At 50.5% G+C, this 15,070-nt stretch overlaps 1 protein-coding gene across 1 annotated transcript in view; it reads left to right on the top strand.

Moving 5' to 3' along the window:
• LOC144771663 (fibrinogen-like protein 1) overlaps positions 1-15,070 on the top strand; it is a 186,908-nt gene that overhangs the window by 36,295 nt on the left and 135,543 nt on the right. Inside the window, exon 3 of the mRNA XM_078656014.1 lies at positions 3,998-4,214. Within this exon, the coding sequence (XP_078512140.1) occupies positions 3,998-4,214 (217 nt within the window). The remainder of the gene's footprint in view (positions 1-3,997; positions 4,215-15,070) is intronic.

Below are 15,070 nucleotides of genomic sequence, written 5' to 3' on the forward strand. Positions count from 1 at the left end.
AGATAATAATACAGAGCAATTGATGACATAGAACCATGGAGGACACTGCATCCCTGGTGATATTGTTTCAGTAAGAATAACGAGCAACTAATAATACTGAGCTCATAATCATACTGCATCACTATTAGCACTCAGCTACTGACAGTAGTGAGCCACTGACGACACAGAATCACTGATGGCACCGAGTCCCTGGAAATATTAAGCCATTGATAATACTGAATATGAGTTCAATGGCCCATTATCCACTTAATGAGTTTACAGATAATGGTGCATCATAGTCAGTGTCTCAAAGTCATCAGGGAGTCTAGATAGGGCTTTCCAAGTTCTTGGATTTGATCCAGTGTAAGCGGTATAGATAGTTTAAGTTTATCTTTTAATCCACAACTTACTAATGTATCCCTCTAACTGTACTGGGCTCCCTACAGCTAGACAGATTACAGAAGGGAATGGTCATTTTATGGATCTTTGTCTGCTGATAGGAAGGGTGTGAAATAGGGTGCCCAAAACACAATGTTAGCCACCCAATTAGGACCATTAATTGGTGACTAACTCACAAGTTTGAAATAAGGTTAAAATACACTGCTCTCGCTCTCAGGACCATACTGTAAAAATAAAGAATCGCAATGGGTAAACCCAATCTCCTAAAGAAATTAAGTCTAACTAAAATGACACACACTAGAAGATCTGCTACTGTGACACAGTATAGAAGAAGCAAAACTTGATATCCTGAAAAGATTCACTGATTCTCCCTACAATACATTTAGATCAAAAGAAAAATGTAGCTCAGTTCAAATAAAGAACATCAGGACACAATAATAGACTCAAGCAATTTAGATAGTTTAGTTATTGTATTAATGTTCCAAAATTGACTCAGATAACCAATTCCTCAAGCATTTCAGTCAAAAATATTTAAGCATGTAGTGCAAGGCTACACATTTCATCAGAGGTTTAAATCCAAATAGGATGGTTTAAAACAAACATCAGATACAGGATTATAGACCCCTATCACCATTAAAGGCAGAAGGGTAGTTCAGTCCTTTGTAACAGCATCTACGGAACTAAAACAAAGGGGTAAATAAATCATTGTTAAAGTCCTCTGAGGGTAGGTCCATGAGCTTTAGCAAAAAGGAATTATGAAGCAAAAATCAATTAGTTCAGCAAAGAAGGATTCCAGGTCAACTACATAAATGCAGTAGAATCAGAAAAAGGCAGTCCAGGATAGGGAAAATTAGAGAGTTGCAATAATAGGAGAAAATCAAAACTTTAGTAAAACTTCTGTTTTGGCTAACAGTAGACAGTAGTCCCAGGTTGACCTCTAACTTCTGGTACAAACTAATATCTGAACCCCTCCATACTCCCAGTAGTATTAGGGGTGCCTGCCCATCTATACGTGTGCCCAGTGCAGTTTCCAGCCTGGCCCATAACTGCACCATGATTGAGCAGATCCATAGCGTGTAATGGAAGGACCCCTGCTGGCCACATGCATGCAGGCATTTATCATGTTCCACCCATCCTAATATGTGTTGTAGTGTCCTGTTGAAGTAAATCCTGAGTAGTATTTCGAGCTGTGTTAACCCGGAGGCGCACTTGTAATGCCACCTTTCTGGGGAATTGTAAGGCGTGCCTTTAGTCATCATCGTCTATATATCCCAGATCCATCTGTCAATGCCCTCTTAGTTTGCTCAGGTCTCCCTGTTTGTTCACCATTACTGTACCATACATTAGAGAGATTGCCTTGGCAGTCATGTGGCCTTCCGGTAGCCGTCTCTCCAGGGGTAACTCCTCCATGGTCTCTTCTCCAGGAGGGATCTGGGAGTGTAGTGCATGGCGGAGTTGCAGGTACCTTAATAGCTGGCTGGGAAACATGTTGTATACCTGTTGCATGTGTTCAAAGGGGTCCATACCATTTTCATCCTATATGTCCTTTTGGGTGGATAAATCTATCAAGTTCCATTTCCTAAATCCCAGTAGGGTATTGACAGGGCCCAGTTTGGTCCCTTGCCATAGAGGTAATTCCGGTGTCAGTTGCATTTCCCAGCCCATCTCTCTTATTAATCTATACTAGGTGGCGACTTCAGTGATGGTTAAAGGCGGCACATTGTTCAATAGTTAACAACTGTAGAGGGCGTGGAGCTAACCCTTCTTGCCCATCGCTGCACAGTCTGCTCTGTACGTAGGGTCATCAAGTGGTGCATACACCCAATCTCCTATGATGCTTCCTTATGCTGCCTCGTAATATTTCCAAACATTTGGGAGTGCTATGCCGCCCTCATATGTTGACCATTGGAGCGTAGCGAGTACTATGCACTTTGGGAGTTTGGAAAGTTTGACAGTGGCCATTATGGTTTACTGTACCATCCGGCAAACATTTGATACATTGACAGGAATTACCATGATGGAGGTTGTTGTCAATGTAGAGAGTTGTCCCCATAGCCAGCACACAACTTAAAATTGGGCAGCCCACAGTACTCTTCACTGTCATCCCCACGAAGTAAACTCTGTCTGTCAAACTCTAAATCAAGCTATCAGTCACCGTTAGTGATCAGTGCCAAAGAGGCTCAGTGCCAAAGTGCACACCTGAGTCACCATACCAGTGTGGCAGGTGTAGCTACCCACTCACCATCAGTGCCTTTGCCAAAAGTTCAAGCAATACCTATCAAGCTGCTGGGGGAACAGGCTTAGGGCTGTAGTGCCAGATAACAAACAGAGCGGCTCATATTAACTTACACTTCATGTGCTGTAAACAACAGATATCACCATTTCCCAAATTATGGGCCTTGCTGGGATTTGAACTTGTGACCTGACCATCAGCACTTTTTTCATGGAGCTAGTCCTCCAGTTTCCCCGCCATCAGAAGACTGAAGCACCACAGAGCCCATGCATAAATGAATAATACTTTTTAAAGTATAACCAAAGACGATGTCATCATATCAGACTTAAAAAAGAAATTGTAAGTCTACTGCTAAAATTGATGATCTCACCTGCCAAGCTGCTATAAAAGGTTGAGAGTTTCACAGTCCATAACAGTGCCAGTACCACCAGTGAAACACCTTTAACTCAGTTACCATCAGCACCATTACCACAATGCAAACCAAAGTCAATCAGTACCACTCATTCAAACCTTAGTAACCCAGTGAACATCAGTGCAGTGCTAACACCACTTGCAAAAGCCTTAGTTGCCTCGTCCCTGCCATTACCAGTACCTTCAGTACATGCCATGGTAACTCATGTCACCATTGATATCAGTGCCCTAGTGCCCATCCTATAAACTGAATCACGATCAGTATCGCAATAACACCAGAGGCCATATTACAGAAGGGTCTCTGGGCCGCAACGGGCGTTTGCGTCCACTTCGTGCGCCCAGAGGCACTTTGGTTTTATAGAAAGGGGCCCAGGCGCTTGTGCATCGCCTTCTATAATACCAATAGTGCTGGTGCATTTAAAGCACCACCATCAGAGGGTATTCCATCATTTGCATAGGGGTGTGCCCTATGCAAATGAGGTAATTCCTTTGACTCGGTGCCAGGGCCATATTACAGACGTGGGCGCAGAGTCAAAGAACCCCTTAGGAGGCGCATTGACAGTGCGCCATTTTGAAAGGTGCGCCAGGTGCAAACAATGATAATGTGTGATATGGCCCCAGGTAAGCCTAAGAAATCCACATCTGTGTTCCCAAGGTTTTTTCTATGTTTATGTGTGTCTTACTCCTGGTGTTCGTGTGTCATTTTCAAATGAGTAAGAAGACCTGTTCACATAGTAAGGGTTGTACGAATTGGGCCCTGAGTCACCAGTTGCCAGATATGCTCATTGGCCACAGAGCCTGGTATTTTCTAGGAATGGGTTGGATAGCTGCATGATTGAGATGAGATGAAGCACCTATCACCTATAAGTCTTGATGCATGCAGAGGATATGTGTACCCCCATAATCTTAAGAAAACTGCATCCGCGAGCCTCAACGATCAAATGTAGTGATAAGTCTTTTATCCAAATTTCTTAGGATCATGAGATCTGCAGTTTGGACAACATTAAACTTCAGCAGCGACTGGATGCCCTGCAAGATGAACTGCTGCTGGGGGACTTGCAGTTGAGAGACCTCTTGGGAAACAACTATCATAGAGTGAAGAGCAAAGTGTTCTCGTTCAATGTAACCAGAAGCAAGCTGCCAGATGTGCACCTCCCACCAACCAGTGGCAATCTTATAGTCTATGACAGAGGTGAGTAGCTGCCACTTCACCAGCTTACTGCATGCAGACCGACATACTTCACTGACACAGCGATATTTTCTAGCAAAATTTTTAGTTCCTCACGCAAATTTAAGTCGTGGAACTGAGTAAAAGTCTGAAAGACTAGACAGCATAGAGTACTTAAAAAATACAATGCGGCATAAGTCAAACAGTGAAGGCCTTTTTTAAAATTTCTAGCAAGTCATTATTTTCTCCTGGACATGTCAGGGTTAATTTAAAAAGCCATTTGCGCACCTAAGTTGAATATAAGCTTGCAAATGGCTTGGTTGACAATTGTTTACTCCCATTAAGGCGTTACAAAATGTAAATTTACACTCGTAAATGGATTTACTCAAAATAAAATACCTTCAACATGCCGTAAATCTATTTATTGGAAGAAGTTGTAGTGTCCTAGCATGGACACGTTCTAGTGTTCAGGAGTGATGTAACATACTTTACACCCACCCACCACAGACGTCATGGTGTCACATGACGCTGCCAATAAAAGGGGCCGAGCGCACGTGCTCGTGGCCATTCCCACTACCCCTATCTGGTGTCCGTGTCCACATGATTGCTGCTCTCCACCATGCGGGCCTAGGGCCCCTCGCAATTCTACACTGGCGACGAGGCCGGTAGTGCAGCCCATGCGTGCCACTACCCACAGCTCAAAAACAAGAGAAAGGGGAAGAGAGCTGCCCGCCTGAAGGGCATCCCCTGCAGCGAGGCGCAACGCGCCGAGAAGCCGGTGGGCACGTCGGAGCCCCGCAGCGACCGGGAGCCCCACAGCAAGCCGACCGGAGCCCACCCGCGTCGACCGCCACCAACGAGTGCCACCACGGAAGAGCGGACCGCCCAGTGCCCACCTGCGACGGCCGCGAGGCTGAAACCCCACCGGAGAGGTGCACGGGCCGGGCGGAGCCCACCCGCCACGACCGCAACCAAGGACCTGGCCCGCCGGCCGAAGGTGAGCCCGGGAGCGGGAAGTGACCCCCAGGATACTGTGCACCCAAGCGGAGCCAACCCGCTATAGACACTAACTTCAATGCCCAATTATCAGCAGGACCAGCGGAGCTCACCTGTGGCCTGCCCGAGTCGTCCCCTGCCCCCGCCGCGTGTGAGTGGAAGCGGCGGGGCACAGAGACTAGAGACTGCGTGGGGAAGTGCGGCCGGACCCGCACCCAACATAAACAACGAGGGGGAGGGAGCGGAGTAGCTAACCGCCTCCCGACCCCCCTCGCAACGTGATCCGGGCCAACGGAGCCCACCCGCGGCCCGCCGGTAGCGCCCCCCCCAAAGGAAGACTCAGCAGCGCCAGCGGAGCCCACCCGCGGCCTGCCGGTGGCACCCCCGACAAGGACTCACACGGCAGAGCCAGCGGAGCCCACCCGCGGCCTGCGACAAGCATGGCAGGTCTCCGCCGCGCAGCGTGTGCAAAGTGAAGCTGCTGCGGCGGGAGACCGGAGAGTGGAGCCTCATCGTTTGAATAGGCAGAGCCGGCGGAGCCAACCCGCGGCCTGCCTTGAGCGCCCCCGCCCAGGGAGGAGTGACAGGAGCGACGCGCTCCCTCCCCGCCAGAGGGAAGCATCAACATTTCCCCCCCCCGCCTGCGCAAGGACTGCGAGACGCCGCCGCGGGCAGGGAGGACAGAGGGAAAAGTGACTGCCGCTTTTCTGTGCCCTGAAACGGGCACCACGCACCCACCAAAGAACTGCTGAAGTGGAGCCTACCCGCTCAGCACACCACACATCGCCGGCAAAACCCCCAGCAGTGCCTCACTTACACGCACAGGCACTCCTATGTGCCCCCACCACTAAATGTACAGTGCCGGTGCACCCGGCAAGAACCTGAACATGTGCCCCTGTGAGCAACACAGCAATGGCCCAAACACGGACATGAGTGAACTGTGCAGCAATCATCCAACTATGGGGCGCCTGTGCTTGTCTGCCCCCAAAAGCATGATGTAAATAAAAGAGACTCACCAATTCACAGCAGCAGCTCCAGCCCCCTGTGCACTGAGACAGTAGAGTGCACATCAGGGGAAGACAAGAGCCACAAGACAGGCTGCTACCAGATCCAGCAACACTGCCACCCAGTGGACAAAAGCAAAAGCGCACCTGCATCAATAAAGAAAGGAAAAAAAAACAAGCATTGCACAACACAAGCTCAATCAGCAGCAGCAAGGGGCAACAGACTGAGTAGCGCCCCCAGGGAAAGCATCTAAACTCCCGCAGCAAGTAAGTGCGCAACAGCGCAGAAGACACCCACACACACCAGCAAGGAGTCGGCAGCTGCCACTTCCAGCGCGACGTGGGAAGAGGCGCGAACGCCTCACTAAGCATCCAAGCACTGACAGAACGTCTGGAGGAAACGACTGCCAAGCACTGGAAGAACGTCCAGGGAAACGACTGCCGAGATCAGACGACGGAGAGAGCAGCGACGCCTTGTGGCCACAGGCGCTCACCGCAGCATCAACTACTCCCGCCAACGGTCCAAAGCAGCAAGTACCTGACGTAAGCCAAAGCAGCAAGTACCCAACGTCATGCAACAGGCGTCCAAGAACCCTGAACAGTAAGTGCGCAAACAACGCGCCACGTGGCGACGCACAGCCACCGCAAGCAGAAAGAAGAGCACAGGCAGCGCCATCGCGCAGAACAATTATCGCAAACGACCACACGACGTGGCGCCTCCCAGGAGCCGATCCGCAGCATGATCGCCCATCAAATGCTGACCCACGACGGGTCCCCAAAACTGTTGTAGCGCAAAGTCCGACAGGATGACCGAAGGCAACCTGCCAGGCATCGGCAGAAGTGGACCGCCAAACGGTCCAGGACGTTCAACCATGAAAAGGTCTACGGACGTGGACCCACGAACGTCACCAACACGCATCAAGAAAAGAAAGTTCGCGACACCAACTCTGGCTGCTGAGGAAGAAGGAGAAAGTGTCCCCGACGGGGACAAGACCAGGGGTACACATGCAGAGTGCGCGCACTGCATGGAGGACCCAGGTCAGGAGAGAAGACACAAGATCGGTCCAAGTGATGTCGCGAAAAGGAAGGAAGAAAAGAAGAGATCTGAGTGGCACGTCTGCCACTGTGAAAAGGAAGGAAGAAAAGGAGAGATCTGAGTGGCACGTCTGCCACTGTGAAAAGGAAGGAAGAAAAGGAGAGATCTGAGTGGCACGTCTGCCACCGCGAAAAGGAAGGAAGAAAAGAAGAGATCTGAGTGGCACGTCTGCCACTGTGAAAAGGAAGGAAGAAAAGGAGAGATCTGAGTGGCATGTCTGCCACCGTGAAAAGGAAGGAAGTATATCCATGTGGCCTGTTGCCACAGTTAAAAGTGGAAGGAGAAGTCAGTGCGAAGCAACGTCCCCACAGTGAACCAACCAAGGAAAGAGAGAGGAGTGCAGGAAGACCACTCACACTCCCGAAGAGAATGAAGGCGACAAGTGCCAGGACAACGGTGCGAGGGAAACGAGGCCGGAAGAACACCAGTGGCAAAGAAGACCAGCTGATAGACGATGTTTCCGCACACCCAGGATCTGCGGAGAGGAGCAAGCGAGACCGTTTGTGACATCCACCTTTGGGGTCACACGGACACTGGACAAATGCCAGCCGTGGTGACTCAGGGGCAGAGGCCTCCGGGACGCAAGTCCCCGCGACGAGAGACGGTCCTCCGACGCCCATCCGAAAGGTCCGGGGAGGGCGAAGACATCGCAAGCAAAGACAGAAACCAACAGCTACCTCGGGACAAGGCTGCGGAATCTGAGGTGAGGCACATCGTCTCCTCCATACCCCCACTGACGGCGGCGTAGGAGCAACCTGATGTGGCACATCTAGCCCAGCGCAAATCCGAGAAAGAGGACCTCAAGGATATCCCGTGGCAGGGGAACACCGACGAGAGGGGTCATCCTGGTGAGAGGGATGCCTTGCAACGGATCTGCCTTTTGCCAAGTAGAACACAGACTACAAGTGAAGCGAAGGCCGAGACCGGAAATCGTGCATCATTCCCCGGCGAACGACAAGAACTCTAACTGCACCCGTCGCCATGGAAGTTAGCAAAAGAAGGACTGTGAGGACAATTTTGTCGCAGAGTCGTCAATAGACTGGTTCCATCGAGCACCCCAAACCGGTGCCACTGTGAACTGATGTTCCCCGCAGCAGATTGAACATCATCTGTGATTCCAAGCAGCGGCGGATAAAAGGACTCAGCGGAAGTTGAACACTTTACTGCATCCTGATACAGTTTGTTTTTCCCACAGGTTGATTTCTGTATGTGGGTTTTTGCGATTAAAAAATGGGAGGGATGTAGTGTCCTAGCATGGACACGTTCTAGTGTTCAGGAGTGATGTAACATACTTTACACCCACCCACCACAGACGTCATGGTGTCACATGACGCTGCCAATAAAAGGGGCCCAGCGCACGTGCTCGTGGCCATTCCCACTACCCCTATCTGGTGTCCGTGTCCACATGATTGCTGCTCTCCACCATGCGGGCCTAGGGCCCTTTGCAATTTTACAGAAGTGTGAAGGGGGCATCTGAAAAAGGCAGCTAACACCCAGTTTTTGGTGTATTTATAATCCTTTACAGGCTGTTTTGCACATTAAATATGCTCCGAGATGTAATCTTCTCAAGAGCTGGAGTAAATACTAATGGGGGTGAGAGAGTGGAGGCAACAACCCCAATATTAGTGCGCCACTTGTTTCTGCTCAGGAAAACATATTTCCCCATAAAGAAAGCAAAACGTAAAGGAAAATTTACAAATTAATTAACATCGTGTGAACATTTGAAACTGTTGCAGACCACCAGGTGGAGCTGGAGAATCCCCTGTGAATTCTCTGGTTATCTTAAAATTACTCTAAACATAGGAGGAAATCTCAGAGATGATTATTTGCATATATTTATGCAAATCGGGCCTACTTTCTCCATTAGAAGGCTGCCTTTTTTTCACATTTTTTTTATTGTTCTAGTGTCATTGTGAACACCTCGTTGTTAGTGCAGATACTGCACTTCATTGTTTAATACTCCAGCCTTGTACCGTAAAGTTGAAGGGCATTTGTGGAAAACCACGGTTAAGGTCCTACTTTCTGCATTATGGGGCATGTTGTTCATCATGGTACTGTTAAAGGCAGAATGTGGAATACTATAGGTTTGGGTTTTATTTATTTAAGTTTTATTTCCGATAACCAATTGTAAATCTTGAAAGGGACCTTCTTGGGAGGGCCCGCACACGATGCAACAGTACCAAACCAAGTACCATTGTTGGGGGGTGTAAAATGAATGAATGAATTGGCATTCCTAGAGCGCATGGCTACCCAGAGACATCCCAGCGCTTAAAGCGGTCATAAAATAACTTAACATCATAAAGCGCACGTTCACCTAGAGGTCTCTTGTCGCTAAATAACAGATGTTCATTGTTACCCAACTCAATGGTACTCATTTTATCGACCTCGGATGGAGGAAAGGCTGAGTGGACCCACCGGGATTTGAACCTATGACCATGAGGTCGAACACAGGCCACTGGAATGGACGCATTAGTCCACTGAGCCACCAGACACAGTCCACTCATAGAACTCCCCGACGGTCTTCACGGAAACAGAAACGTTTTTATAAGTTATCGAAAGGTCAGATGATTAGCTTCCAGACGAATGTGAGTGGGAAGCTGGTTCCACAACTTCGCGACATAGTAGGAGAACAGACGGCCTCCACTCCGGGACCTTTTGATCATAGGAACTGACGCCAAGTTCTTCTTACCTAAGCGCAGGGACCAATTAGGGCAATAGGGAGAGATAAAAGACCGGATAATGGGCGGACCCTTAGCTGACATTGCCTTATGCGTAATACACAAAGCTTTGAACTGGACTCTTTCCGCAATTGGGAGCCAATGAAGATTGGCAATAGAAGGATTGCAGATTCACAATTAGAAACATCCATGAGCAGGCGTGCTGCGCAGTTTTGTACAGTCTGCAATCAAGCCAGGAGAGAATCAATACGTGGAGCAATATGTCTCGTAGCCTGAAAAGGCAATAGAGGGATGATTTAACGTATCATCTTAAGGATCCCGTAACAACTGCCTGCCACCTTCCGTGCTTGCTCCTTGAAGTTTAAATTGTGGTCGAGCCATACACCAAGGCTCTTGATCTGTTCCTTAGGAGGGGGCATTGGACCAAAACAACCAGGCCAGAATGAGCTTATATTCAGTGAGGGAGTATTATCAAGGAACATCAGCTCTGTTTTTGCCCCATTAAGTTTCAGGTGAGAGCCTTCCATCCAGACTGACACTCTTTCGAGGCAGCCAGCTAAGTCTGACCCAGCATTATCAAGCTGGTTTAAAGAGACAATCAGCTGGGTGTCATAAGCATAGGTGACAATCTGGATGCCAAACAGTTCCACTACCTCAGCCAGAGGGCTCATGTAAATGTTAAAAAGAGTGGGGCTCCGGGATGAAGCCAGAGGGGCCCCACATTTAAGTGGCATACATTCAGAAATACATTCATCCTCAAATTCTTGGAATGATCTATCCTCCAAAAAAGGACTTCAGCCACTTGAGAGCTGTCCCTGTCACTCTTACCTCCCTGAGTCTCTGGATGAGCAGTTGATGGTTGACTGTGTTGAAGGATGCGCTTAGATCTAAGAGAACAATCGCAGCACAGCCTCCGGCATCCAGGATTTTTCTAGCCCCGTCTACTATTTATTTATTTATTTTATTTATTTATTTGGACATTTTATATAGCACGACAGATGCATCAGCGAAGAGGCGTCCCGGCGCTTATAGTCATGCCAACAGAGTACAGAAGCTAGGCCCTAGGAGTGGAAACTAGGCCCTGGAAATTGAGCAAGTTTTAATAGCTTTACGGAAAGACAGAAGGCAGTCTAGACGGCGGATCTGCACAGGAAGGGAGTTCCATAATTTAGCAGCAAGATACCGAAAGGACCGACCGCCTGCTCTAAGGCACTTCACCCGGAGAACCGTGGCAAGAAAATGCTCGGACGAGCGCAGCTGGCATGTACGTACATAGGGAATCAACAGATTAGACAGAATCTCAGGAGAGGACCTTTTTAGGATTTTAAAGGTCAGACAAAGTGCCTTAAACTGAATCCTTCGAGGCACAGGCAGCCAGTGCAGGCGTTGCAGAGCGCCCGTCGCAGAACACGTTCTAGGGAGCCGCAAAAAGGACTCGGGCAGCTGCATTCTGGATCTTTAAAAGGCGCGTGACTTCCGCCTTATTGGCTCCCAATGAAAGTGAATTTGCATAGTCCAGCCTGGACAAGATAGTTGCTTGGACTATCAGCTGACAGGTAGGAGGGTCAAAGAAACCAAGCATAGGTCGTAGACCTCGGAGAAGACCGAAGCAGGAGCTAGCGATCTTCTTGGTATGATCTTGGAAATCTAGCTTGGTGTCGAACCAGACCCCTAAGTTTTTTTACAACCAACTTAGGGGTAGGAGCACTACCCATGGAATCCAGCCACCAATGTTTGCTCCAGAGTCCCTTATCTTTCCCCACCAATAGTACCTCTGATTTATTAGCATTGAGTTGCAAGCAGTTAGTGGTCATCCACTGCGCTACTGCTGCAAGGCCAACCTGAAACTGCACGGCACCCCGAGTATGGTTTTCAGAAAGGGCCCAAAAGTGGGTGGTGATGGACGGAGCATCTGAACCAATCAAACACTCACACCCAGTCAACAGATCTGGGTTTAATCCATCATCGTTCTTTAGCCCACTCTGCCACCCCAGTTCAGACATGGCCATATGCAAATCAGTCTGACCCTGTGCCTCATGGGAACAGTCCAGCCCGAACTGCCAAGCCATACCTTCCCTGGACCGGAAACAAGCTTCCGAGGACCGGTTTCTGGCATTCCAGCCGTCTTCAGCCCGGCTTGCTTAAATCCAGTGGCAAAGTGAGCAAGGGACTCACGTCTGAGCATACCCTGCCAACTTATGGCGAACAAAGCGGTACAAAAGGGGGTGGTGATGGACGGAGCATCTGAACCAATCAAACACTCACACCCAGTCAATAGATCTTGGTTTAATCCATCACCTTTCTTTAGCCCACTCTGGCACCCCAGTTCAGAGATGGCCATATGCCACCACCAGCTGTATATCATCAGCGTACGAAATCATGGTCAAGCCATGGTCTCTTGCTACTGCCGTCAAAGGTTGCACATGGAGGTTAAACAGGACCGGGCTTAAAGCGGAGCCCTGAGGAACCCCCTGCTTGATGGCATGAGCATGGGAGAGGAAGGGGGGGCCACGACCTGAAATGATCTGTCAGATAGAAAAGAACGGAACCACTCCAAGGCCGGACCTACCACTCCCACCTCCTCCAGAGGACGCAAGAGGATCTCATGGGAGACCGTGTCGAACGCTGCGCTGAGGTCAAGCAGGATGAGAGCCGCAGTATGTCCCTCATCCAGGATGATACGAAGATGTTCACACACTGCTACTAGTGCTGTCTCGGTGCTATGGCCTGGGCAGAACCCATTCTGGGAGCGATCTAAGGCGCCAGTGTTGCTCAGGTGACCAGAAAGAATGTTGTTAACGTGGGCTTCCACAATTTTTGCGACCCAAGGTAACAGGGATATGGGGCAAAAGTTTTCTGGCTTAGCAGGGTCCAGAGTAGGTTTTTTTTCAGCAGGGGGACCACCCTCGCAGTTTTCCAAGGCATGGGCACTACTGCTGTAGTAAAAGAAGAGTTTATGATCTGGCATATAGGTGACAATAGCACAGGTAGAGCATCTCTGAATTGAACAGGTTTCATAGGATCAATAGGGGAACCAGATTTGACCCTCTTACTTAACGTAAGAAAATCATCATGGGACATGGAAGGGATAGCAGCAAGGAAGGTAGTAGGCCGAAAAATAGTAGTGAGAGCAAGGTCAGTAGGGACAGTGGCAAAGGATTTATAGATAGTTTCAACCTTTTGAACAAAGAAAGAGGCTAGCTCCTCGCATTGCTGTTCAGACGTGATACATGCCGTAGTGGGATCTTTCCTGGTTTTAAAATCATGGAGTATTTTAAAAATGCTTTTGACAGGATTATTGCTGGCCTTGATCTCATTGGTAAGAAAGGCTGAGCGGGCCTGATGTATAACCTTATGATAGCGTTTATTCGCTTCCTGATAGAGTTTTTTAGCCCCAGGGTCATAGGCCTTTCTCCAAGCGTGCTCTAGCTTTTTACAGAAGCTACGTAAAGCATCCAAGGAATCGTCAAACCAGGGATTAGACTTCGAACATTGGCCCTTCGACCATTTGGCTGGAATCAGGGAGTCTAGAGCCTGGAGTATTCAATCACAAAATGTTTTATAAGCTAGCTGTGGGTCAGTATCTAAAACAGGGCGGGAGGATGTCAGAGTGGAACACAGATCTTTAATGTTAAGTTTATGCCAGCAACATCTAAGAGTGGCCTTGAGGTTAGCTCTAGGTATGACCATGGAGAGGGGAACAAAGAAGGTGACTAAAAAATGATCAGTCCAACACATCGGGCTAGGTGTCCTGACCATAAGAGAGGGGATGTTAGAGAACACCTGATCAAGTAAATGCCCGGCTGAGTGGGTGGAACCCACTACCGACTTTTTTAATTGACAAGCGACGAAATCAGCAAGCAAGCTGCTTATTTCTGGGTCATTGGGGTGATCAAAATGCAAATTAAGGTCCCCAATCAGGCAAAAGTTTGACGCCTTTAGCGCCAGTGAGCCAGCGGCATCGATAATGGATGCCATGAAGTCGGGGGCGTGGCTTGGACGCCGAGGGTGATGGCGGCGTGAGCCCAGAGCTCCGTGCCTCTTCCCCTCATTTATCCTGACCTAGACTGCAGTGAGCCCAGGCGAGCCCCGGAGCAGTGGGGGCCGGCCGCGGGGGCTTGCGGGGCGCAATTGGAGCAGCCGCGCGTGCTGCCTGGCCGGGAGCGGCCGCCGAACACCGGAGCGGCCGGAGCCGGAGGGAGGAGACAGTCAACATGGCGGCTGCGAAGGGGTGCCGAGAGCACTAGGACTGGCCTGGCCGCCCACAGGGGCGCAGCTCTGCGGCCGGACACTGCCGCTGACTGTCTAGCGATCGCCGCTGGGAATCCCCTGGAAGTTGCGGGTCCAACGAGCCTGGCGGCTGCATCTGCTGGGGAAGGCGGGACTGGCTGCTGGTGTGACGCAGGCGGCCGCGCTGGGAGAGGGGGCCGCCCGACAGCGCCTGTACCTCCGGTAGGAGGAGAGAGTGGACCCTGAACACCGGTTTCTGCCCTGGAACACCCCCCCCCCGCGGGAGGGCTGGTGAGAGGGGGGCCTGTACAGTGTGTCTGGGGCGGAGGAGAGCAACCGGAAGTGGCCGGCACCCCCCCGGCGGGCAGTGGACGGACGAAGGGGGTGAGTGCCGATCAGGGGGCCGGGCGGTCTTAGCCCAGGGACAGCGAGGGAAGAGACATCGGCCCAGCAGTGAGCTGAGGAGGGGGCCCGGAATTACACGTGGGCGGCTGACTAGGGGCCGGGCAGTATTGTTCGGGCGGCCGGAGGCGAGTGCCGAGCGGTGGTGGGTCGCCGGAGCTGGGGTCGGTGGAGCAGGTCAGGACCCCCGACCCCCCTGGTGGACACAGCAACGACCTCGGGTGGAAAAGCGGCGGCCAAGCGGAGGGACTGCACCGCTAACTGGGGGAGCCCGCGGGTTGGCGGGACCCCGGAGGGAAGACCGGACTCTGCTCGGCGGCCTGTGGCAGGACCCTGAGCGACATGGGGAAACCGAAAGGCAAGACGGAGGGAACGGCGACCTCGGATGCAGCGGAGAGTGACCCAATTGAACCCTCGGAACTGCAGCGGCTGCAGGACCGCATCCTGGAAGCCATATCGGCCACGCGAGACCCG

Source organism: Lissotriton helveticus, chromosome 8, assembly GCF_964261635.1.
Source record: "Lissotriton helveticus chromosome 8, aLisHel1.1, whole genome shotgun sequence".
In the NCBI taxonomy this organism is placed as follows: Eukaryota; Metazoa; Chordata; class Amphibia; order Caudata; family Salamandridae; genus Lissotriton; species Lissotriton helveticus.